The 25,784-nt window shown below is 52.7% G+C and overlaps 1 protein-coding gene across 1 annotated transcript; it reads left to right on the top strand.

Annotated features, from left to right (window-relative positions):
• Positions 1–652: 652 nt before the first annotated feature.
• Positions 653–25,343, top strand: Aldh2 (aldehyde dehydrogenase 2 family member). Its single transcript, XM_055605724.1, has 13 exons — positions 653–837; positions 12,202–12,306; positions 13,457–13,597; positions 15,406–15,485; positions 16,937–17,048; positions 17,494–17,622; positions 18,032–18,145; positions 20,219–20,321; positions 20,655–20,839; positions 21,289–21,453; positions 23,188–23,345; positions 23,876–23,990; positions 25,038–25,343. The coding sequence occupies exons 1-13, from the start codon at positions 718–720 to the stop codon at positions 25,068–25,070; spliced, it is 1,560 nt and encodes a 519-aa protein (XP_055461699.1). The 5' UTR covers positions 653–717; the 3' UTR covers positions 25,071–25,343.
• The last annotated feature ends 441 nt before the right edge of the window (positions 25,344–25,784 follow it).

Here is a 25,784-nt window from a genome sequence, read left to right as displayed (position 1 = left end):
TTAGGGTGCTGAGCCCCGGAACAACTTCAGCTGTTCAGTGCTAAAATCAGAGACACACAAGGAAACGCACCCAGGCCCCTTGTCTGGTCACTGGGACTTCGCCCTTACAGCGCGGGTGACAATATCCTGAGAGACATCAGAGCAAGGCGAAGCTTACACACTGCAGGCTCCTGCTGGGTGCTTCAGAAACACGCTGGGCCTCAGCTCCGCCAACCTCTCGGGCTCCTCTGTTGCAAAACACTTCTCTTTGCACTGCCCAAGAGTCCCAGCCCGGCACCATCATTTCCTTAGCCTACCGCTGCGTTCATCTGGTTGAAGGACACACGGGGGACCAGGCGTCCACATCCCTTTCTAGCCAATGCCCTCCTGCACCCCCAGTGCCCAGTTGTCCACAGAATAACCGCAATCGTGAAATCCTCTCTGCACCGCCACAGAGAGGAGCCTCAGGCCCTGCTCTGGGCGCACACGGCGCTGGCCGGCTCCCTCGGGTCGGAGGGGGGAGGGGAGGGGACAGCTTTAGGAAACGGCTAAGCTCTCTCCCGCCGCTCCCGGGTTCTGCTAGGCTCCAGCTCTGATTCGCCCCGGGGAGGCAGGTCGCGCCCCGTTCGGGGGCTGGGGCTCTTCGGCCCCGCCCCCGTGCCTCCCCCGCCCCTTGACCGCCGCGCGGGTAGGAGGCGAGGAGTCAGTGTGCGGCGATTCGTCTGGTCTCGGTACAGCATGCTGCGCGCCGCCCTCGCCACCGCCCGCCGCGGGCCGCGCCTCAGCCGCCTGCTGTCCGCTGCCGCCACCAGCGCCGTGCCGGCCCCCAACCAGCAGCCCGAGGTCTTCTGCAACCAGGTGAGACTCGCGGTCGCTTCCGCAGGCCCCGGGGCCGGACGGAGCGGGCGAGCTGGCCTCAGTTTCCCCACCCGGAACAGTCGTGAGCCCCTTTATCCCGCGTCGATGCAGCCGCCGGGCGCCGTGGGTGTTGCTTCCGCTCCGCGCGGTCCTGGGTCCACTCAGGAGGCCCAGCCCTTCTCTGCGAGGCCTCTCCTTCAGCCCTCCCCGGCTCATGCAGACCCGGGCCGGGGTTCAGAAGGAGGAGCTGGGTCAGGACCCCTCCGCGGCCGCTCTTACCAAACCAGGACTTTGTCTCAGCTCTGTAAGCTTTGATAGAGCCTGGAACCACATGAAAGAAACTGGTTGTGAGGTATTCCTTTTGTTTGTGCAACTTGGCTGCCCTCTTCTGTAAAATGGGAAGGCGGTCAGGTACTCGTGTTGATGTGTTATTTTGAAACAGGATCTCGATTGGTAGCCCAGGCTGGCCCGGAATTCGTCTGACCGCCTCAGCCACTCCCGCCCCACGTTGGATTAGGATGAAGCCCACCCACCTACATCCTCTGCCTTTCACCCCCTCTGTCTACTTTTTCTTGGAGACAGTGTCTTACTAAGTTGCCCAGGCTGGCCTTGAACTTGTAATTCTCCTGCCCCAGTGCTGGGACACGGTGATAGTGTATCTCTTGATCCAAGGCCCCCTGAACTCGGTGTGAGCATAGCAACAAGTGTCGGCCTCCCCCCCTTCCCCTCCTCCGCAGCCTTTGTGCAGAGTAGCGTTCTAAACAATTCAGCCTTTAAGCCTTCCAACAGGGAGGTCGAAGCTATAGTCATTTCCGGCTCTGCAGATCGAGAGACTGAGGTCTAGTCACTTCCCCCAGGACCCAAGGCATGACGAAGTCTGGGATTCCAAAAGTAAGCCCCTACCAGGACGTTCTGTGGCGCACTGCAACTCTGTAGTCGCAGCGGTGGCCTCCCGGCCTCTGCCAGCTGTTTCTGTGATTTTTTTTTTTAGGAGTGCTAGGAAGAGTCAATCCAAGGGAAAACATCAATAATAAAAAACATCTGCGTAATGTAAGCTGTAAAGGCAGTACCTGCTGGGTTTTCTCGCAGCTGATCAGAGGCATTTGGGCTTGATGGAATGGAACAGCAGAAAGAGCTGAGATGACCACAAGAGGAGGCACCTGACCAATAATAAGCTTCTCTGTTCCTCTTGTTCACCAGGGCAGGAAGTCTCAGGCCCTAATATGTGCCCAGGTTTGAAGATGCCATTTGGAGCGTGGGTTGGGGGAGTGGAGTGATTCTCCCCTGTGGCAGCCTTTTTCTTTATCACATTTTTTTTTTTTAAATCACAATAACAGTCCATGTTCACTACAGAAATGCGTGGCACCTAGTGATTTATAGCTGGGCACCCTATTGCACACCCCAAAAGAGCACTGTTAACATTTGTGGCCTTGCTCTGTGGCCTGGCTCTGAATTTGTGTGGGACACAGCCGCTGGCTACCTGCCACTTGTGTCTCAATAAACACTTGTCTCCTTGAACATTGCTTATCTTTTCTCAGCCAGTACACTTAGCTGCTTCTAAGTTTTTCTGAGAACACCAGCGCCCAGCCCTAGGGAGGCAGTGCCTGGAGGGAACCCTAGAAACTGCTGGCCACTAGTGGTGTGGCTTGTTGGCAAACCTACCAGGTGTCTGGGTTCTTCATGTTCTGGTTATCTCTAGGGCACTTACTAGGGCTACTTGCTCCAAGGAGCCACCTGTGTGGCATTGAAGTTGCCTCTGAAAATGCTTTGCTTCCAAGGGCAGCTGCAGGGCCTGAGCATCCTGGGGGGTGGTTCTCTTCAAGCTTCTTCGGTCCCATCCGGGTGGGGTCATGTCCTCACCTTCTTGCCTAACCAACACAGGCTGAGCGAGGCTTGGCTCATCTTCCTGGGGCCCTCTTGCCCTGAGAGGGACCACAGGGTCGGTAAACTTCTTGGGGAGGTGTAAAGACTTTAAATGACTTGGGCTTCCCCAGAATGGATCCATGAATGTGCTTCTGAAAGAACCACATTTTACCCCTATCTTAATTTCAGATGTCAGGCACTGAACCTGATACAAGTTCCATGAGACTGGTTTTCCCATTTAGTTATTTCCTTGCTGACTTGGAGAACAGTTAAGACCGAGAACGATAACTCCAACACCCCGAGTGTATGTATGTGGCTTCACGCCTCTCTCTGGGGCCTGCCTCCTCACCATCACCAGTTCTGTGTCCGTAAGAGTAATGAATGTGAAAACCAGCTGTGATGCGTGCACCTTTAATCCTGACACATGGGAAGCAGGAGGATCAGGAGTTCAAGGTCAGTATCGGCTACATACTGAGTTCCAAGCACATGAGACCCTGCCTCAAAAACAGCAAACTGAAAAGAGCGAGGACTGGCGGTGGGCTCGCTTCTTAGAATGAAGCTGACCATGCATGATTCCCAGCAATGCGTAAACCGGGCCCGATAGTGTGTGCCCTTTCCGTCCCAGCATTCAGGAGGCAGAGGCGCAGGAGGGTCAGAAGTTAAGGTGAGTACCAGTACATAGTGACTCGGAAGTCAGCCTGGGTTGTAGGAGAACCTGTCGAGAGAGAGAGGGAGAGAGAGAGAGGGAGAGAGAGAGAGGGAGAATCTGTTTGATAGATAAATAAGCATGTGCAATGCCGCCTCAGATTTAAACCGCTGATGGGGCTCTCAGGAGGCTCCACTCATCCGGCAGGGGCTTCCTGAGCCGGCCAGGCCCAGCTGACCACACACTGGATCTCCTGCCCACGGGCTGCCCATGAGTTGGAAGGCGGAGGCAAAGACCTAAGTGAAAAATGCATCCTGTCACCAGACAGTCAGCACAGCGGGGAGAAACAAAGCTGGGACAGCTGTTCAGGGTCAAGTCTGGGCCTCAGTGGCCACATCTGAAAAATGGGCTAACATCCCTCGTGGTGGGGTTGTGGTGAGGACAAAATGGGGTGCTCCTCAGCCGGGCCTGCTTATGGCTCTCATGGCTTTGCTGTTTATTACAGCTGTGTAGGAGCTGAAACAGCAACACTCTTTCTCAGCTTACAGCCTGAGGAGATAAATCCCTTTCCAGGCTAGGGGCAGAGTTCGGTGGCAGAGTCGCCATCAGGCTTTTGTTATGTAAGTACTGGTGAACTTGGAGTTTATCTTTAAGGGAGAGAACTAGCTGTACAGAGACGGAGTGGGAGCTTTGGGTACCTTAAACCGCAGTCCTTATTCTTAACTTCCTAACCCAACACCCAGGAATCAAAGAGAACTGAGCAGCAGGGAAGAAACTAGAGAATTCCCACTACAGAGAATTTCTCCTTAGATTTATTTTTTTATTTTACTTGTATGGGTTTTTGCCTGCACGAATGTCTGCGTACCTGTGCAAACCTGGCACCTGAGGTCAGAAGAAGGCAACGGATCCCCTGGAGAAATGGAGTTATGGATGGTTGTGAGCCGCCGAGTGGGTGCTGGGAATCGAACCAAGATCCTCTGCAAGAGCAGCCAGGGCTATTAACCACTGAGCTGTGTCTCCAGCCCCCAGGATTTTTCTCAGTTGCTACACTGAAGCAGCTTCAGTCTAGGAAGTGTAGCTATGAGGATCACTAGAAACACTGGCGGCCTTTGGTAGAAGCTGCTTGCAGGCCTTCATGTAGGCGACGCCTGAAGAGGGATGCCGCCGTCCCAGCGGTAGGAAGGACTGGCATATGTGGGCCTCCCCCAAAGAGTCCACTTGGTCTCCAAACAGTGGACCTCAGAGACTGCTTCAAGGGAAAAGCACTCCGCGTTTCTCATGATACAAAGTACATTAAACCAGTTAAAGCTGCACCAGTCAAGACTTGGCCTTGAGTGCTTCACCCTGTGCGGCGTGCCCAGCAGGCTGGAGGATAATCTCTAGGGCCTGTGGGTTCTCAGCCTGTGGGTCGAGACCTCCCCCACCAAACCTCTATCTCCAAAAATATTTTCATTAAGATTCATAACAGTAGCAAAATCAGTTATGAAGTAGCAACAAGAATAATTTTATGGTTGGGCTTAACACAACGTGAGGAGCTGTGCTAAAGGGTTGCAGCATTAGGAAGGTTGAGAACCGCTGCTCAGGGGTAAGGCGAGCCTGGTGGTTTCCTGGGTGGGCAGGGGTGGGCAGGGAATACCTGTGTGGGTAGAGATGAACGGAGACTTTGGCAATATCTTTTTTTGCTTAAGGGTGCATTTGCATGGAGTCAGACACAGTGTCGCACACCTGTGATCCCAGGGCTTGGGGGGCGGGGTGAGGCAGAGGCAGGCGGATCTCTTTAAGTTCGAAGTCAGCCTGATCTATAGAGCGAGTCCAGGACAGCCAGGCTACACAGAGAAACCCTGTCTTGCCTTGAAAAACCAAAACAAATAAATGTGCATTTGCTGTAATCAAATAAGAAAAGAAAAAAGTGGGAGGGGCACACTTGCAGCCTCAGCACATGGGATGCGGAAGCAGGAGGTGCAAGACTTTAGGACCAGCCCACACTACCAGGTTCAAGCGGGGAGGGCCTGGGAAGATGATGAGGATGATGGACCACTGATAGGTACCCTGTCGGCAAAGCTCGTCAGTGTCAACAGCGAGTGCTGGGCTAACCTGGGACACAGAGTGAGACCCTGCCAAAACAAGCATCACAGATTATGCGAACTGTCGTCCTACTGGTTACACTGGTTTACCCTTGAGCCTCCAGAGCCTCATAAAAAAGGTTGGGGTGACCTGCAGAGCCTGGAGATGTCTTTGGCAACCAGCGTTTTTTAAAACTAGGGACCACAAGTAGTGTTCCATGCCACCTGCCTGCTCGGGGCCGTGGAACACGCTTGAGCTCCAAGGTAGCTGGGTCGCAGTCATGTCTGTGCTGGCCTCAAGCCGAGTCTGCAATGCGTGTGGACATGGACCGGCAGTGTCTGGTCAGAAAACCCCAGGCTCAGAGTTCTTGCTGCCTATCTGAGCCTGAGCTGAGGGCTATTTCCTGAATCTTCCCTTTGTACATCTGTTCTTCAAGTCAGTCAGTTGCTGTCCCTGCTTCAAAGGGGAGAAACTGGGGCTCTGGGAGGCCTCAGGCTGTCGGTTCGAAACCAGGCTTTGCTCTCAGCTCTGATTAGCTTGAGCACATGTGTGCTACCCCATGATTAAGACCCTCTGGGTCAGCTGGGCCTGGCGGTGCACACCTTTAATCCCAGCACTCTGGAGGCAGACGCAGGTGAACCTCTGTAAGTCTGAGACCAGCCAGGGCTACACAGAAAAACCTTGTCTCAAAAAAACAAAACGAAAAAAGACCCTTTGGGTCAGAAAAAAGCAAATATTAAGGAAACATTCGATCAAACCTTTGAGATTTTGAGATCAGCAGAGGGGAGCCACATTTGTGCTTCAATTTGTGTTACTGGCACTATGCTTTGGCAAGGGACAGCCTTTGAGTAAATATTGAATTTACAAATGGTTGCTGTTTATGCAAGTGGCTGTGGTTTTGCGCTGAAGGAGCCAGAGGTAGGATCACTTCCTGGGAACCTAATGTAAAATATCTGGGAGTTGACATGAGCAGAATGTGGGAACGGGTGGGAGGTGGTGGAATGGGTCAGGGGTTTATGGTAAGCTAGACTTGGCAGCTGTTAAGCGTAGGACAAATTAAAACCTCACTATCCTGCAAAGGTTCCAAAATAGAATGAACCTCACCCCCTCCTCCTGGGAGTGGTGACGATAGACAGATAAATGTGGCAGCACAAAAAGCTCCGGCTTTGGGGGTGGGCAAAAGAGGGGAGGACTGGGGTCAAGGGCAGATTATGTCAGGGAGATCTGGGAGTTGGCTCCCCTTAGCCTTGACCACAGACTGACCTGGGTGGGGCCTTGGATGTTGAAGGAGTGGATGTGTGTGGCTTTCTGTGTTTATTTGGAACCTGACCCCTTGGGATCTTGGAATGCAAAAGATTATAGCATGTGTTATTCACTGGATCGGTTGCATAACCGCCATTTGAGAAGCAAATGATTGCTTGCTCTGGCTCCAGGCCTTGGGTTTCATTAGAGCTAAGGAGGGTGGGGAAGGGATGGAGTAAGGAAATGTGGGAGAGATTGGGCAAGGCTTACAGGCTGGGCATGGCGGCGCTCAAAGGTGAGGCCAAAGGGTTGTGAGTTTCCAGGCAGCCTAGGATACATATAGACTATCTCAAAAAGTAGAGATAGAAAAAAGAAAGAAGAAAAGAGAGAACTAGCTAGAAGAATTCCCCAAACCACATGCTTTTTGGAGTCACCACATGGGAAGTGAGGCACTCCAGGACCATGGGTTTCCTAGGAGACAGTCTACATTCTTTCAAACATCAGGACCCAAAAGGGATTCCCAGGATACTGCTGGTTGTGTTCTGGGGAATGGGGCAGCCATCCACCTGCAGAACTATGTGCCCAGGTTTCCTTGGGGCTGCATGTCTCACTGGAGTCTCTGTGTGTGAGGAAGATAAAAAGTGGATAAAAACTGTGGTAGGAAATAAAAAGACCCCGCTGACTAACAAAACAAACGGCTGCTCCTAATCCAGAAAGACACCTGCAGCTCCTCCCTCCTGCAGGGGCCATGATCCATCTCCCCCAGTGTTCTGGGTCAGCCTTGCTGGGATGCCGGTGCCTCCATTGGGAAACCAGTGATGGATCCTCCCCCTCCTGGAATGATGCCGATGGTACCTGCTCCTAAAATGAGACCACCCATGGGAGAACATATGGCAAGGAGGCCTTCTGCTTGCCCCATGGCAGTGGTCAGCGACAGATAAGGACACAGGGCCCTTTTACTGTTTGGTGTTGTTTGTTCCATCACTAGAGACCTTAGTAAGGAGAAAGACCCTCTCCCTTTCGTGGTAAAGACTGTTCCTGGGACGCAAGTTTCATTTATATTGTGGAATGTGAAAATGAAATTGTCGGCTCTTTTAGTTTAAAAACAGAGCAAAGATGGAGCCATGGAGATGGCTCAGTGGGTAAGGATACTTGCCACCCAAGCCTGGTGACCTGAGTTCAAACCTCAGAAGGAGAGAACCAACCCGAAAAAATTGTCCTCTGATCATGACACACATACTGTGGTGCTTACACACATGGTTAACAAAAACAACCGACTTGGAATTCCCCCCCTCAAGACAGGGTTTCTCTGTGTACCCCTGGCTGTCCTGAACTCGATTTGTAGACCAGGCTGGCCTTGAACTCACAGAGATCCACCTGCCTCTCTGCCTCCCTGAGTGCACCACTGCATACGGCTCCAACTTGGAATTCTTTCTAGAAAGTCCCCTTCTTGGACAAATCACAGCTGATGGTGGTTTAAATAGGAATGGCCCCATAGACTCATGTGTTTGGATGCTTGGCCCATAGTGAGTGGCACTGTTGGAGTAGGTGTGGCCTTGTTGGAGGAATTGTCACTGTGGAGTTGGGCTTTGGGGTCTCCTGTGTTCAGGCTCTGCCCGGTGACAGTTTTCTTCCACTGCCTGCCATCAAAATGTAGAATTCTTGAGAATCCTTGGCTCCTGCAGCACCATGTCTGCCTTCTCACTGCCATGTTTCCTTCCCACCATTTCGATAAAAGCTGCCTTGGTCGTGGTGTCTCTTCACAGCAATAAAACCCTAACTAAGATGCAGCTAATGACATAATTAATCTTTTATTGGCCCCAGGGCAGAGGGTGTCTGAGTGCTTGTATATAAAGTGGCTGGGATACTCAGTCCTGCCTCTGTCGGGGCTGAGATCCCTGGGTCCACCCGTCCTGCTTACAGCCTGGAAAGCCTTGCTGTAACTTCCCCCGCAGCCCACTACCAGAGCTACCTGGCCTCCAGACACACAGTGAGAGGAGTTTCAAATGTACTGCCCTGTCCTTTCCACACTCTGCAGCCACATGAGTCTTTGCGGTTCTTTTGCCCCTAAACTCTTTCTGCTGTCACTCTTCAGGTCCCTGTCCTGCCCCCCCCCCCTTTTGTCAGGCAACCTCGAGTCTCTCTTTTTTTGAGACAGGGTATCACTATGTATTTGTGTTTGTGTTGGCATTAAGGGTATGTGCCGCCAACCCCTAACTCTTTGGCTCTCCTTTTCTTTGGGTCCTCTTTAATGGAGCCCTCTGAGCCTGCCTGCTTCGCACAGCCTGTGCTTGTTCACCGGGCCCCTCCTCCTGAGCTTCAGGGAGCCAAGGCTTTGTTGTTTGGCCCTGTGTCTAGCATGGGTGGTGCCTGTGGCTTGCTGCCTGAGCTCACAGGACGCCAGTGAAACCCTAATGACATGGTGGAGAGAGTTTTGATGTTTGCTTCAGATTCAGAATGTCACCTCCTGACCTGTTGGTGTATTCTAGAAACTGTGAAGAGGAAGTGAGAGCTAGGAGGAAGCTCTCCTCCCCTCTGCTATGGTGACTGGATTCAGCATGTTATGTAAGACAGGCCTTGGTTTGGGGCCAGGAGGGTTAGAAGTGCGTGGAGTTTTGGCTTGGACTCTGTCTACCCTTTTGTGGTTCAGAAGGTGTTCTGCTGGAAGCAGGGCTGTGTCAGAGCGCCCTCCCCCTCCTGGATCCCCACTAGTGTTTGGCTGGTGCGGGGAGTTGGGAGGGAGCAGAGGAAATGGGGACCCTGAGCCCAGGAGTCTCATATTTCATCAGCCAAGAAGGAAGGACAGATCCTGAATAGGCTTTTGACAGACTGGAAGAATGACACAGCATATTATAGCCTTGCCTCTCAGCAAGGGGACAATGCAGGGAGTGCCCTGGCAGGGCGTCTGCCAACTTCGCCCGCAAGGGTAAACTCGACTCTGATGAGGAGGAAAGCTGAGAAGCCGGGTCATTGGTCTAAGATCTTTAGTCTAGAGGAGTGTCAAGAAACATCTGTGGCCAGGTCCCGGCTAGGAACCGCACACAGCCCCGAGAGGTACTGTGGCAGATATTTGAGATTGATTCCCCCAGTTTCCCGGGGGAGGGCTGGACTCCAGTCCACATCTGCCTCAGTTTGAAGTTGGTGCCTCCCAACATTCAGAATAAAGAACGGTGGGGCTGTGAGTAAAACACAAAGCCGGCGCCTGGGTTTTTGCTTGTTTTTGATTATGGCTTTGTGAGACTGGATTTTGCTAAGTGCTGCATGCTGGTCTGCAGGCAGTCCTCCTGCCTCTCAGCCTTCTAAGTGCTGGGGTTATGGGGCTCCATGCTTAGCCTGAAGGAGCACTTTAGGGGATGAGTATTCTAACCGGGAGGCAGACCTGCGCTGTGGCCTTGGCACCCCAAAGCTTGGATTCAAGTCCTGGCTCTTGCCACTGCTGTGTGAATGTGAACCCATGGCTAGCCTTCGCCCTGCCCCAGGGCCCTCCTGTGTATGGTGAGGCGGATGACCTAGTGCTTCTGCTGACAGCTGCTCCTGCAAATGCAGGTCGTGGGGTGTAGACAAGGAGCAGGGGACAGTAGGAGGCTGTTGGGTCTGGGGGTTACACAGTCAGTGAGGACAGAACACCACCAAAATCTGAAGTTAACCGCTGAGGGAAGCTTCTAACCAAGTAGGACGACAGGAGCTGACTGCAGCCACAATGGAAAGGAGCAGGCTCCTTTTAAAGGAAAAAACTGTGAGCAGATGCCCTTGCATACGGGGCTTGCTCAGGATGTGATTGTCCCAAGACAATCAGACCAGGTGCACGCTGATTTCTGATACCATAGGAGCATGGAAAAGGAAGCTTTGCAAGGGAGTTTTTGGAGTTTGTGTTCCCGGGGTGTATGGGAACAGATGTACATCTGCCTGAGTGAGTTTGTGAAAGCAGAGTGGAGCAGAGTAGGGAGTGCAGGAACAATTTAAGCAGGGCTTGGGGCCTGGGGACACAGGCACATGGAAGTGTGCCAGGGCTCCCGGCCTGGAAATACCTCAGGCCCTTCAGAGACCAAGCAACTTCTTGCCCTGTAGCCTGGCCCTCCAGTGTCCTCTCTTTTTTGCCATCTAGGGATCTCTGAGCCTCTGACTCTCTCCACCCCCATCCCCATGTCCTCTTCTGCATTACCTCAGGTTTCCAACTTCCTCTTGCTTCACATGAACCAGAAAGAGGAGGGAGAAGGTGCACTGTGTCCAGGGTCCCAACCTGGCACAGCATGGGTGGCCTGGAACCCAGCTTGGGAATATTAAGGTTTCAAGTCTGAGCCTCACACCCAAGTCCCTCATTAGAAATGACATAGGTCTAGGATTAAAGGGACAAAGTGGTTAAAGATGACTGTCAGTGGATATGAAACCACACACGCCTAGCTTGACAGTCTGGTCCATGTTTACACGTATCTTGCCAGATGTGAGCAGTGAGCAGCTGTGCGCCGCAGGGAGAGCAACATGTTAATGGTGTAGAAAATTCAGCCTCCTGGAACTCAGTCACTGCCCACTGCAGTCAACACGGGCACCTGCCCCAGGGCAGGCTGGTGCCAGGGCATGCCGCCATAGGATGGAGAACTGCAATGGAGGTGAAGAAGGTGGAGAAGCCTTGAATTACACAAGCCCCTGACCCTGGGGACAAAGCCAGGAACAGAAATGTCCAAGTGTTCAGTGCAAATTCTGCCTCTAGCATATGACCCTGATCACTGAACGGGGCTATTGTCCCCACCCCGGGACAGAGCCTGACCTGGAAGCCAGTGCTCGTGTTTGCTGCAGGGATGAGTGGATGTGCTGAGAAGGATTACCTGTTCCTTGTGCAGTCTAGAGCAAAGATGGCTAGCTGGATATGATGGTGCATGCCTTTAATCCCAGCACTCATGAGGGGCAGGCGGGGCCAGCCTGGTCTACGTAACAACCAGTGCCACATGGAGAGACCCTGTCTCAAAACAACAACAAAAAAGATAGCTTTAAGCGTTTTCTTGTTCTCCCAAAGAGAGCGAGAACCCCACCTGTGAGTCTAGACTGGGTCTGTGACACATTCTGACCTATAGAATGCAGCAGTGGAGACATCAGCTTCTGAAGCTAGGCCAGGGCAAACCTTTTAGCTTCCTTCTGGCTCTGCGATGCGTCAGAAAGCCAGGTAGCCACATGGTGCTGGATGAGTGAGGGAACCACCTTGTTCATCCTGCCCAGGTGACCCCTGGATTGCAGTCCTAGGAGGAGCCCAAGCCATGGGCACAGCTCTTAAGAAATTGTTAAGCCTCTGTGTTTGGGGGTGTTTGTTACACAGCACTAGATGACTGACAAAGAAACCAACTCACTAGGAGGTCAGACGGCTTACCCAGGTCACGTGGCCCATGGGCCCTCTCCCTTGGCTGTTTCTAGACTTGTGCTTTTAACCTGGAACGCGCAGCCCTCTAGCGCTGATCTCTTTCTCCCAGTTTGCTCTGTGTTCTTCTGTTTTTTACCTTATGGATTGGTCAGTAGAGCTGAAAGCTGGACCTGAGGACATGTTTTCATTCTTGTTGCAGATCTTCATTAACAATGAGTGGCACGATGCTGTCAGCAAGAAAACATTCCCCACCGTCAACCCTTCCACGGGAGAGGTCATCTGCCAGGTAGCAGAAGGGAACAAGGTGAGACCTGGTGACTTAGGTTGGTGTAGATTGGCCTTTGTTTGTTTCTTGGGTAGGGTCTCATCCTGTAGCCCACGCTGGCCAGCAACTTGCCAAATCAGTCCTCCCTCGCTGTGCCCTGAGTGCAGGGATTATAGGCATGTGCTACCCTATGGCTGGGACATGACCACTTACGTGTTTCACTTTCCTAACTTAAAACCACCGATCAGACATTTGAGGTGTGAATCCACAGCAGGCTCCGTTACACTGGGGTGCTGGATGGAGGCTGAGCTTTCTAATTCCTGCTGTGTGGATTGGGAGGTAAATCTGGGGAATGCCGAGCCACTGTCTCCTTTTTAGACCTGGGGTGGAAGGACAGGAAGGCAGGTAGATTGGAAGCCATAAAGTTTGGGTCTGCTGAGATAAGTGGTTCAGGTGTCATTGTTATATATATGGGGGGAAACTGAAAAATATAATGGAATTTTAAAAATGAGTCTCTAAGCTGGGCACAGCCAGCAGCACCTCTAATCTCAGCATTAGGGATGTGAAGCAGGAAGGTCATTCTTGGCTACATAGCAAGGTGTAGGCCAGCCTGGGCTACATGAGACTCCCTCTTGAACAAAACAAAAAATTAGACTATCTTTTCTATAAATTCAGCATTAGGCCCCGTCTGTTCCTGGCCTCTGTTTTAAGATGGTCCTTTCCTTCCTGCCCAGGCCTCCTTTGCTGAGAGCTACGGTGTTTTTCTGGCTTATGGGGTGTCCTTCTGGTAGATGTATTTATTCTAGATGAAAACCTTGTGACTTCCTCCTGGTTCACAGCCCCCTGTGCAGGATGTGCTGGGCTGCCCAGCTTCCAGGCCCTGTTGGAAAATTCCATCATCTCAGAAGGAACACTGCTTCCTTTGGCTGGACTTGGCTTCCTTGGTAGCATGGAAACAGGGTTTCTCCCTTTCTAAGGATTGACTCATGGGGGTCTCTCCTGCCCAGCACACCCACGAATGGGGTGTGTGTTTGCAGCTAAGTTTTGGAGCCCTGAAGGACCGTTTTAGGGAGATTTCCTGCGCTGGCCTGTACTGACTGGCTCTGGGTGATGGGCGGGGGGGGGGGGGCACAGCACTGGGAGGGCATTTGAGGCTGAGGTCTGAGCTCCCGGGGTGACTGTTTTACAGGAGGACGTGGACAAGGCGGTGAAGGCCGCTCGGGCAGCCTTCCAGCTGGGCTCACCCTGGCGCCGCATGGATGCATCCGACAGGGGCAGGCTGCTCTTCCGACTGGCCGATCTCATCGAGCGGGACCGGACCTACCTGGCTGTGAGTCCTTAGCCCTCCTGTCCTCACTGACCACAGCTGACACAAGGCTTACAGAATCCCGTGAACATCCAGGGGCCTTGCTGCTCATAGATGGTAATGGCGTCTGATGGACACTTTGGGGGTCTGTCTGTCACAACCAGCAGAGCCTCCCTGTCTGTCCTGATGCCATGGGTGTGGCCAAGATTGAAGATTTTGAGGAGAGGGGAAGGCCTTTCCTATTGATCCCCAGGGCTGATCACCTCCCCCGGGCACCTCTGCATGGTGGGCCAGGCCCTCACCCTGGGCACCCTGACAGGTAGCCACAGTTCCGTTCTTACAGCCTTGGGACAGGGATGAAGTCCTTGGCATGGCTGGCTCCACCGCCTAAGTTAGACCCCATGCTGGCCCAGACCCGCCTACTTTACCTTCCTTCCTTTATTTTTGTTTTTTGTTTTGTTTGTTTGTTTTTTTCAAGACACGGTTTCTCTGTATAGCTATGGCTGTCCTGGAACTCCCTCTATAGACCTGGCTGGGCCTCGAGCTCACAGAGATCTGTCTGCCTCTGCCTCCTCAGTGCTGGGGCTAAAGGTGTGCGCCATTGCAGAAGTTTTGGGGCGGGGGAGGAGTCCCGCTTGAGGTTTAATAGTGAAGACAGCTGGATTGTACAAGGCTGTTAGTCTGCTTTCTGGAACAGTCCCTCAGCTACCCATCTAGACCACCTGGCCTCCCTGCCCTGCTCCTGCCCTGTCCCTCGCTCCAGCTCCAGCCACCAGCACTTTTTTTTTTTTTAAATCAAAAGATGCATTCCTTCCTCATACACAAAAGCTGTTAGCATAGTGGGAGAAGTCCCAGAGTACTCACTCTGAACCAATCCTCTGCGGAACTACGCCCACTCTATATCTTACTTGTTGCCTTTTGGCCAGACCTAAGGCAACAAGACCTTCCAGGACCTCACCCGTGGCAGCTTGCTTTGTAACAAAGAATCCTCTTTTTTCAAAGGTGAGGAAGTGACAAACATTTATATATCCTGCTAGCACCTGGCACTGCCAGCACAGCCATTAACGATTGAGAATTTTGGGACACACTTTCATAGCCAGTTGATACAATATGTGTCGGGGTAGGTTACCCCAACAGGGCACCACCATCGCCTGGCTCCCCTTTTTGACAGCCAAGCTTCTTGGAGCCCAGGAACCTTTGTACACACTGTCCCCCTCCTGCCAGGGCTCATCACTTGCTCCACATGTGCCCAGGCTGGCCCCTGCCCATCCTGTAGGGTTAGTCTTAGTTGCAGTTTCTGAGGCGGAGCCTGGGAGGCTGCTTTTGTTCCTAGCACCTGTAACGTGTGGGAAGGATGATCCGTCTCGCCATGCTCCTTCCTCAGAAGCCACTCTTCTCATGTCTATATTGTAAACAGTTAGATCTGGTAGGGGACAGAACTTAAAAGTCTGTGAGCTAGGCGTGGTGGCACACGCCTGCAATCCCAGCACTGGGGGAGGCAGAGGCAGGCGGATCTCTTGTGAGTTCGAGGCCAGCCTGGTCTACAAAGCGAGTCCAGGGCAGTGAAGGCTACAAAGAGAAACCCTGCCTCTAAAAAGAGTATGTCTGTAAAGTGAGTGGAGCTGGCTCTGTGTGTCTTCTTCTCCTCTCCCTGCCTTGGGAGAGGCTGGGCCAGTGGTTTAAAAATGCCCCTGACATTCAGTGATCCCAGGGAGACTCACCCTGAGCCTCCACCCATCCTTGTCAGGTCAGGCCCCGATGTTGCTGGTCATCTTTCTGCTTCCTTTCATTCCTGCACCGACATGTCTCTTCTGACCTTGATCTCTCCTCAGGCCTTGGAGACCCTGGACAATGGCAAGCCCTATGTCATCTCCTACCTGGTGGATTTGGACATGGTGCTGAAATGTCTCCGGTATGGGCTTCTGTTCTTTGTTCTGGCCATTGTGAAAGGAGGAGAGTGATGTTGGGAAGTAGAAATGGAGTGAAAGGATGCTGAAGGCTCACAGGGACTGGAGCCTCCATTGAGGCTTCTTCTTGTGACAAAACCCCTCAGGGTCAAGCAACAGGCCTCTGAGATTTCTCTGTCTTGAGCTGTGTTTGGTAATTTCTGTGGTCCCTGGAACTGGGCATTTATCTAAAGGATCTGATGAGATAGTCTTCAGTTGTTCCTGGTTTCTGGCAGTCTTTTTTGCCCTCCTTTCGTGTCTGCCTTTAGTTACTTAGACTAAAGGCTCACTGGTTGTTTTGCACAGTCTCTTTTGATTTCCTGTTTCTTTCCTTCTGCTACTCCAAATTTAGTCTGATCACAAACATCTTAATGACCAAAGAGCAGGGGCTGATCACCCCTTGGGGTTTGCCCATTGTAGACAACAAGAGTCACGTCTCAAAGTGGAAGGTCTGAGTCTTAACCCTCACTCCCTTATTTCCTCTTCTCTTGCCACATGAGGCTTCTTCAGGGCTAGCCTTCATGTTGCCATCCCTTAGACCGAATGCCAGTGTGGTCAGACAGGCAGTGTGGACAGAATGTAGTGTAGACGGGATGTGGCAGAGGGCAGCAGGGCCTGAATGGCAGGAGTTTTCCCCCATATTGGTGGGGCTCACCCAAGGTCATCATGTCCCCAGGCTCATGTCTTGTCAGGACAGCAGGGGAAAGTGCCACTTACTCTGGTGCAGAGGGAGGAGCAGAGGGCACTGTTCCACATCCAGAGATTGGTAGAACAAGCCCCTACAACAAAGAATTTTCCAATCCAAAAATGTCAGGCGTGCCGAGGCCGAGAAACCCGAGTCCCAAACTGGTCAGCTTTGGCAGACCCTATTCACTTCAGGAATCTTCCTTCTACAAACCCTTGTACCTCATCCTTTGTCTTTCCTGCCCCTACTTCCCCAAAAACACAGCCATTACACCATGACCATATACTGGCTGTTCCCCAGCCACTATGCTTTTTTGTCACCCGTGTCCCATGATTCAGATAATGAGCTTCATAAGTCGAGGCCATTTGGAGACATGCTAGCCATTGGTGTGTCTGCCCTCCTCCACCAGGTCATACCCGTGATCCTCCAGCACTGGGCTGGCACAGCAGGCACATGTTAATAAATCCAGGTGCTTAGTTAAAAGACTGAGTCTCTAAAGAGGCATCCTGAATGGGTGGGAAGCAGCCCCGGCTGTGGACCTGGGATTGGCAGCAGCATCGAGAGTGATCCTGAGGAAGTTTATAATAGAGCGGGTACCCCCGTCCTGGCGGCCATCCGTGTCTTTCTGGGAATAAGCAAATGCTGGTGTTATCAGTGTGATCCGGGCATCTCTCCCTCTGCCAGGTGTTGCAGGCTAGACACTGACTAATGCTTGGATTTTTCTTCTTTTAGCTATTATGCTGGCTGGGCCGATAAATACCACGGGAAAACCATTCCTATAGATGGCGACTTCTTCAGCTACACCCGCCACGAGCCTGTGGGTGTGTGTGGACAGATCATTCCGGTGTGTGCCAGCCTCTCTGGAAGTCCTGGTGTTTGGGGGGACGGGGGTGTGAAATGTGGGGTCAGCCGTCCTCATTGCAAAGTGAGGGATTCTACTATTGGTGTCATCAGAGGGTGATGGGGTGACGGGTAACACACAGGCTTTGGCAGGTCTACCAGGGTGGGTTTAAGTCTGAGGCAACCAAGCAGTTTATCCCCTGTAAGCCCCAGTTCTTCATACGAACAGCAGCGGTCTGTTGGTTACAGGGCGGTAGTGATTAGGGACTCGTGTGATACCTAGTACCAAAGGTACTCATAAGTGTGGGCCACTGTCACTGTCCGCCACCTGCCTCAGCCAGCATCAGAATCCATGAGTGAGTCGCCGGGGCCCTCAGGAGTGGGCTTCCTGCCACCTGCTGTGTCTTGCTGAGGAGGACCTGTGGTTGGGTAACTCTTGTTTCCTGCAGTGGAACTTCCCGCTCCTGATGCAAGCGTGGAAGCTGGGCCCGGCCCTGGCAACTGGAAACGTGGTTGTGATGAAAGTCGCCGAGCAGACGCCGCTTACCGCACTCTACGTGGCCAACTTGATCAAGGAGGTGGGTGGCCTGCTCTGCCGTGGCCTCTAAATGTCCTGGCCAATGGCTTGCTTTGAGGGAGATCCGAGGAAAGGAAGGGCTTGGACTCCTTAGAGTGTGGCTGTAGAACTCAGTCCTCAGTACCTTACCCAGAGGGGTCCCTGCTACTGTCTCCCACACTGGGGCCTGGGGCCCGACACTCTGAAAGATGAAAGCCACTGTGCTAGAACTGTCGGCTCCAAGGCGGACCCCACAGCCAGGCTCCTCATCCCAACCACTTTTGGAAGTCCCTACAGGGTGGCTGATGCACTGCAGAGTGGCTTTTGCTCTGGTGTGTCTCCAGATCACTGTTGGGGGATGGTGTGCTTTCTTTGCCGAGGGCCTGGGGGCAGGAAGCTGACACTCCCACCTCTCCTGGCCCTCCCTGCAGGCAGGCTTCCCCCCTGGCGTGGTCAACATTGTTCCTGGGTTCGGCCCTACCGCCGGGGCCGCCATCGCTTCCCATGGGGACGTGGACAAAGTGGCCTTCACAGGTTCTACTGAGGTAAGGTGTCTCAGGAGGTCAGACCTGCAGCTTGGTGGTTCAGGCACCGCCCCCTCAGTGGCTGCTCCCTGCAAAGGCACCATCTTCTGTCCCAGAACACGCCTCCTAGTGACGCAAATGACAGCCCACGTATGTGTGCCAGACAGCAGAACAGCTATGTCCTCTGTGGTCTTGCCAGCTGCCCTGGATGCGGTTGGGGGGTTGGGGGGAGTGTGGCACTCCCATGGGGTAGGGTGGCTGGGACACGCTGGCTTCAGGAAGCCCAAGGCCTTGCGGTGATATCCCTGGGGGACCCACTGGACGTCCAGAGGCTCTGTGCATTCCCTTTGAGACTCTGATGGTACCTTTAACCCCAGCGCTTGGGCGGTGGAGGTAGGAGGATCAGGAACTCAAGGGAAGCTCAGCCACATAGTGAGTTTGACACTAGCCTCAGCTACATGAGACCCTGTCTCACAAAAAAAAAAAAAAACAAAAACAAAAAAAAAAAAAACAAGCCAGGCATGATGACACATGCCTTAGCCCAGCACTTAGGAGGCAGAAGCAGGTGGATTTCTGTGAGTTCAAGGCCAGCTTGGTCTACATAGGGAGACCCTCTCTCAAGATTTTTTTATGTATAGGAGTGCTCTATTTTCATGTATACCTGCAGGCCAGAAGAGGGCAACAGATCTCATTGTAGATGGTTGTGAACCACCAAGTGGTTGCTGGGAATTGAACTCAGGACCTCTGGAAGAGCAGCCAGTGCTCTTAAGCTCTGAGCCATCTCTCAAGGCCCTCTCAGAATTTTTTTTTTTTTCCCCAAAACAGCAACAGTAACGAAAACCAGAATGAGAGTGTTGGTACTGTGGAGATAGGATGGGCAGTACATAGGCTCCGGAGTTGTTCCTCTGAGCAGCATGGATTTGCTCTGCAACCTCGGTGTATTGTTCGTTCATTCATTCATGCATTCATTCATTCAGAGACAGGATCTCTACATAGCTCTGGCTATGTAGACCAGGCTGGTCTTGAACTCGGCCTCTGCCTTTTGAATACAGAGACTAAAAGGCCTGCCACCATGTCCAGCTTGTGTTAGTTTTCTTTTTGTTGTGTCCTGGTTCTAACAAGAGGCAAGTTAAAGGAAGGCTGGATGATGGCTCAGACTCTGTTATGGGGAAGCGGCCATGACAGCAGCTTGAGGGTGCTTGCTCACGTCTGGGCAGACCAGGGAAACAAGACAGGAAGTGGGGCTCAGCTATCACCTCCCCGAATGACCCACTTCCTCCATCTAGACCCCGATTCCTAAAGGTTCCATGACATCCCAAAACACTGCCACCAGCTAGGGGAACTAAATGTTCAAACGTCCAAGCCAGTGGGGGACATGTCACATTCCAACCATGACGCTTGGTGAGCCCACCTCCTTGAGCCTGTCTGTACGGTGTTGAGAACCGAGCCTGCTCACAGGTCCCAGCCAGGGTGTGTAAAGCTACAACTGCTTAGGAAGCCATGAGCGAATGAATGAATGAATAGGTCAGGGTGTGTACAGAGCTGCTCCATAGCAGGGACACATTTCTTTCTAAAGATGAGCGGGTCCCCACCCCCACACCTGAAATCCCAGCCTTCCAAGAGGGTACACTAGTTAGTGTAACAGAAATAATTTTTGAACAACTCAACTGGCAGGCCCTTCCGCACCCAGAAGGCCCTCAGGCAGAGGCATTGATGGGTCTCAGAGAGGGGCTGGCCTCCTTGCAGAGATGTGCCGGGCTCTGGGTACATTGTCCTTGCCCTCACAGAGTCCACAGCACACAGCTGGGGAGGGGCCACATCATAGTTTGACTGGTTCCTGCCTTCTCACCGACCGTCTAGTTCAATGGCCATGCGGCATGGGCACTTAGAGCCTTCGCCCTCTGAGGGCATCGGGAGTGTTGACTGCAGGCCTCAGCGCCAGGTACACGCAGTGTTAGTTATTGTCACCGACGTCTAGGGCTCGGTAGCGGCGATGGGAGGTGAACTCCTCGGGCTCCTTGGGACTTGGTGACACTGTGTGTGGAGAGGCGTTTAGCTTGCTTCCCCCGCTCACGGCAGTCTGTGTCCCCACAGGTTGGTCACCTGATCCAGGTTGCTGCAGGGAGCAGCAACCTCAAGAGAGTGACGCTAGAGCTCGGGGGCAAGAGCCCCAACATCATCCTGTCGGATGCTGACAGTAAGCTTCGGGGCTGCAGGGAAGGCCTCCGCCTCCAGCGTGATTGACCCCTCCCACCTTAGCCACTCATTCCCTTGTTAGAGCCAGCCCAGGCCCTGTGCTGTCCACCCTCTCCTGCCCTCTCTGAGGAACACTTCTTTCCCCCTCTCTCTCTTTCCCAGTTGCCAGTCTTCACAAAGGAAAGGAGGTTTCATTTCATTCTGGCCAGGCCCTGTCCATCCGTGTCCCCCCCACCCCCACCCCCAGCAGGCACTACCCCTGATAGTGTGAACGGGTTGTGGGGGCGAGCAGCCTCGTCTCATGTCACTTCTCTCCGCCATCCCCTCCCTGCAGTGGACTGGGCTGTGGAGCAGGCCCACTTTGCCCTGTTCTTCAACCAGGGCCAGTGCTGTTGCGCTGGCTCCCGGACCTTTGTCCATGAGGATGTGTACGATGAGTTCGTGGAACGCAGTGTTTCCAGGGCCAAGTCTCGGGTGGTCGGGAACCCCTTTGACAGCCAGACGGAGCAGGGGCCGCAGGTAAGCCTGGAGCTGCAGCTGGGCCTGAGTCCAAAGCCGGTGTGGCCGGAGTGGGTGGGGCTGGGTTCAAGGGTCTCCTCTGCCGTGTACCAGCTGTGTGTCCTGTTGGGGTAATGGAGAGACCCCAGCCCCTGTCTGAGCCCCACATTTTGGATGGTTCATGGACCTTGGCAGGGGAGTGGCCGCCATACCTGCTACTGAGCCATTCCCCTGAGTGCCCATGTTTTTTGTGTTTTCATTTTGTTAATCTCAGAGTTTAAAGGAAAAATATTGGGTATGGCGTGCCTTCCCTGGTGGTAAAGGATGTAGGGTCTCTCTTGGGCATTATGCTTCTGACCGTGGGCATTTACTCTTTGGATCTTGCTCCTTCAAGACCTTGGTCCCCTTCTGAGCTACCTCTGGCTATATAGGTTCTAAGCCCAAAGCCAAAGAGAGGGCTTCTCCCACAGGTGGATGAGACTCAGTTTAAGAAGATCCTCGGCTACATCAAGACAGGACAGCAGGAGGGGGCGAAGCTGCTGTGTGGCGGAGGCCCTGCCGCCGACCGTGGCTACTTCATCCAGCCCACCGTGTTTGGAGACGTGAAGGATGGCATGACCATTGCCAGGGAGGAGGTTAGCACCGCTGCCGTGTTCTGGCAGCTGCTCTTAGCAGGGGCCAGAAGTGGGTGGTTTGGTTTACTGTCTTGACTGTGTCCCAAACTCTGGTTTTGAGTCATCTCCATGCTTAGCATCACTCTCTCCTTAAACTCACTGGGGCTTCCCACCACTGGGAGACCATTAAATCCCTTCGCCTAGCCCACAGGCTTGTGATATCTTGATTTAGTTTCTGTCCCTACTCTGAGGTTCCTGGGCATTCCTCTCCTCCACTCTGTCCCCTGTCCCCTCTGGGCATCAGCTGTTTCTTTGTGGAGGCCTAGTTTCTCTCAGTGTGCAATAAGACTCCATTTCTCTCCTCTCCGTTTAATGAGACTGTCACTTCCCAGCGTCTTCCTCCCTGGCTCCCAATCAGGCCCCTCTGTTCCAGCTCGATGGATACGCTGGTTAGATGGTGGTCAGGCAGGCGGTCACACAATGGCCAGTCCCAGCCAATTCCCAGTAGTCTCTTGGGCAGATCTGAGGTAGTGGCACCAGCTGCGGCAGCCCAGCTTACACACAGGTCTTGGTTTCTGAATTTCATTCCCCATCAAAGGAGCTGGAGTTTCTTGAAGAAGTGATCTGACCTGTTCCAGAAACTTAGGGGAAGAGCAAGAGAAATCAGGCCGATTCACAGTCAAGTCTCAGCAGCAAGTCTGTGTAGAGGAATTTTAATTCAGAACGTGGCTGTTCTGGCAAGAAATCACATCCAAAGGCCTTCTAGGTCTGTGTGATCCAGCTGAAATACAGGAGGTAGAGGCAAGCAGATCTGAGTTCAAGGGCAGCCTGATATAGAGCAAATTTCAGGTAAAGAGAAGCTTATGTGCGGGTGTGGTGGAACATGCCTTTAATCCCCAAAAAATGAAGGTAAGGTTAGTTTGTAGAAGGAAGCACCCATGTTTGAAAGTGTTTATGAATTATGGCAGAAAAAGTGATGAATCAGAGAAAGACTTGACAGAATAGGATACACACAACTGTCACGAGAACAGAGAAGAAAGGAGAGCTACTTACCGGAGCTACTTAAGGAAAGAGGAGGCAATTTTACTGGAACAGGTTGCAGAGAGAGAGAACTCAGGTGAAGACCAAATGAGAAGGAGCCAGAAGATTAGAACAGATTGCTGGAGTTAGTTTAAGGCCAAGCAAGGCAATTCAGGGGCCAGAGAAGCCAGACTGAAGAAGTCAGCTGGGAGAAGAGTTTGAGCCAAATCAGCTAAATTGAACCAGCCAGCCCAGAGCTCAATGAGAACAAGAAAGGGTGAGCTTATTAAGCAGTAAGCCTCAGAGGCTGAAAACATCCTAGGACTAGGTTAGACTAGATAGAGGCTAGAAGCTTCCAGGACTAGGCCTAGGTTAGCAAACAGAGACTGTAAGCCTCCAAGACAACAATTGAAACAGGCAAATAAAAGTTCCTTTACAAGTCTATGCCTTGTACCTGGCTGGGTTAAAATAATGGGAACCGGTCTAATTCTCTGTGCTAAATTCATATACTAACATGTCCTGTGTGCTGTGGGACTGTTTAGAAATAACCCAGGAAGCGGCCAGCGCTTGTCTGTTTTTCTCCCTTTGTGTTTCATGAGCTTGGAGGCTGCTGGACGGGCTAGGTCAGGTCTCAGGCTCAACAGTGTCCACTGTCCTCTGCCACTTGTCAGTCCTGGAGGTGGGGAGCAGTCACCTCCCGCCTTCCAGCCTTCCTCCTCTGCCCTCTCCCTCCAGATCTTCGGTCCAGTGATGCAGATCCTCAAATTCAAGACCATAGAGGAGGTTGTGGGGAGAGCCAACGATTCCAAGTATGGGCTGGCAGCAGCTGTCTTCACAAAGGACCTGGATAAGGCTAATTACCTGTCCCAAGCCCTCCAGGCCGGCACTGTGTGGTAAGAGCTCTCAGTAGCCATTCTTCAACCCAGTAAAATATCACCAAAATGTCTGGAACCCCAGAGTTGCAGCACTAGACCAGGAGCTGTCCGTCATATCCTCTGCCAGTGAAAAGACACCCCCTACCTCCAGATCGGGTACCCATGAAGCTGGTGCCTGGCAACCTTCCCTAGCTGTGATGGCAGGCGCCCAGGCTGAGATCATATCTGGTTGCTGAGCACCTACTTCATCACCGTTAGGGAAAAACAAAACAAACAAACAAAAACAAAATAATGAAATGGAGAAGAGTGACGCTAGACCCTTATTAGCCAAGATGACTCGTTCGGGTTGGAAGCTGGCACATGGCGTGTTGTGTTGATGGCCCTCTGTGATCACATCTGCACGGACAAGGATGACAGACAGCAGTGTGTCTCCCGTGGCCTGCCCTGTCCATGCCTCTGTTTTCCATATAAGATTGTGGGGCCATATGGGGCCTGGCATGGCATGCAGTCCCTCACAGTGACCTCCGTGTTCTCCTCTCGGGTTACAGGATCAACTGCTATGATGTGTTTGGGGCCCAGTCCCCATTTGGTGGCTACAAGATGTCGGGGAGCGGCAGGGAGCTGGGCGAGTATGGCCTGCAGGCCTACACAGAAGTGAAGACAGTAAGTGCACGGCGTGTGGCCCCCCCATGGCCTGGCCTCTCCGGGCCAGGGGTCATCCATACTTGTTATTAGAAGACACCGAAGGGGTCAGATACAGTCTCTAGGGTCTTAGCCTGAATAGGCGCACGTGTTAATTTGCCACTGAGTTAGTTAGCCTGAGAGAAGGCAGGACCCCAGTGGGTGGAGATGCTTCCAGTAAGGAGTGTGAGCAGACACAACTGCCAAGCCACCCTTGTACTGTTCAGCTCACAGGAACATAGCCCAGGCCCACCAGAAGCACAGAGAGAATGGCAGTGCTGTTGGACACAGGTTCTCCAAAAAAAAAGAAAGAAAGAAAGAAAAAGAAGTCAGGTGTGGCCTAAAAATACCCAATGGGTTAGCATCTCCAACCATGGAGTACAGATTCCCCTTAAAAATGGCTTGTCACACAGTTGATGTGGGAAATGATCGCCTTTTAACCTAAAGAAGGTGGATGCAGGCTGGAGAGATGGCTCAGTGGTTAATTGCCCTGGCTGCTCTTCCAGAGGTCCTGAGTTCAATTCCCACAACCACATGGCTGCCATGTATCTGATGCCCTCTTCAGGTGTGCAAGCACTCATGCAAATAGAGCACTCAGATGCATAAATAAATAAATCTTTAAAAAATAAGTTAAAAAAAAAGTGGATGTAAAATAAAGTAAATGCAGAAAGAGCCAGGTGTGGGCCATCGGCCCTGTCCCCGCTGTGACTCCTGTGGCTGCAGCCTTGGCCTCTTCCTCAGCATTCCCTGGGGGCCCTTTGTGGGGGCCTGGACAGTGCTGGACGTGTGCAGCACCAGGAGCTGCTGACAGATGATGTCCCCAAACCCCTGGAAAGGGCCTCTAGACACTGGCAGCTGTCTCCTGGGACCTGGGGTGAGAATCTAAGACCAGGCCAGGGTGTGATCTCCCACAGAAGCCAGCCTGCTGCCAAGGCCATGAGGAAAGGAAGAGAGGGGCTTTTGTCTCCAAGGGAACCTGCTGCCACTTGCCAAGTGTGAAAATAACTGCTTCTCTGAAACCCTTCACAGGTCACCGTCAAAGTACCACAGAAGAACTCGTAAAAGCCAGCACCCGGAATCCCAACAAGACCCTGAGAAAAACCACCAGGCACACTGCGCCTCCAAAGAGACACCCCTCTACCTAAGTGTCTTGGACCAAGAGAGTCAAGACTTGATAAACAGAGCAGGCTGGTGGGCGGGTGGTGTGTGGGGAAAGGTCCTAATAAACCCGGCAGGGGTGGGGCCAGGGCAGAACACTGGCCCAGCCTGTGCAAGCTGCTGGGTTCCATCCTCCATGCTTAAGCAAAAGAGCAATAAAAAAAAACCCTGATCAAAGCCACAGGCTCAGTTCTCTAAGAAATAGATTCTGAATCTTATCTCTGCTGTAACTCCCCACTGGGGGAGGGAAAAGGGCCGTGGTTGGAACTGAATTAGCTCTGGGACACTAGCACCTTGCTGTTTCCCAGACCAAAAGCGATTAAAGGCAGGAGGACCCCTCTCAACTCCTGGGTGCCTGCCTCTCTGGTCACCAGCCCAGGGGTGTGCCTGGTCCCCAGCTGGAGTGTCCCCGCTGTTTGCTGGTGTCACGGAGTGTTACAGCCCTCCCTCTTTTGGCACTCGTGTCCGTGATTCTCTCAGGTAATTCTAGGCCAATGAGGAGCATTAGCCAGAGAGAGGGAAGCATGGTTATCCATGGCTGCTGCTACAATTTGGAAGTCTCCCGGGACGCTGGGTGGGTGGCGGCCCTGTTTGATCCTTTTCAGGGTGATCCAGGTC

Source organism: Psammomys obesus, unplaced genomic scaffold (assembly GCF_907164565.1).
Source record: "Psammomys obesus unplaced genomic scaffold, mPsaObe1.curated_primary_1811, whole genome shotgun sequence".
NCBI classification, from domain to species: Eukaryota; Metazoa; Chordata; class Mammalia; order Rodentia; family Muridae; genus Psammomys; species Psammomys obesus.
This window is presented reverse-complemented; position numbering and strand designations above follow the sequence as displayed.

Excerpts from the sequence above, each read along its gene's own strand:
- Aldh2 (XM_055605724.1), top strand. The coding sequence starts at position 718 with ATGCTGCGCGCCGCCCTCGCCACCGCCCGCCGCGGGCCGCGCCTCAGC. Across the intron at positions 20,840-21,288 it reads AGACGGAGCAGGGGCCGCAG|GTGGATGAGACTCAGTTTAA; the intron begins GTAAGCCTGGAG and ends CTTCTCCCACAG. Across the intron at positions 21,454-23,187 it reads TGACCATTGCCAGGGAGGAG|ATCTTCGGTCCAGTGATGCA; the intron begins GTTAGCACCGCT and ends CTCTCCCTCCAG.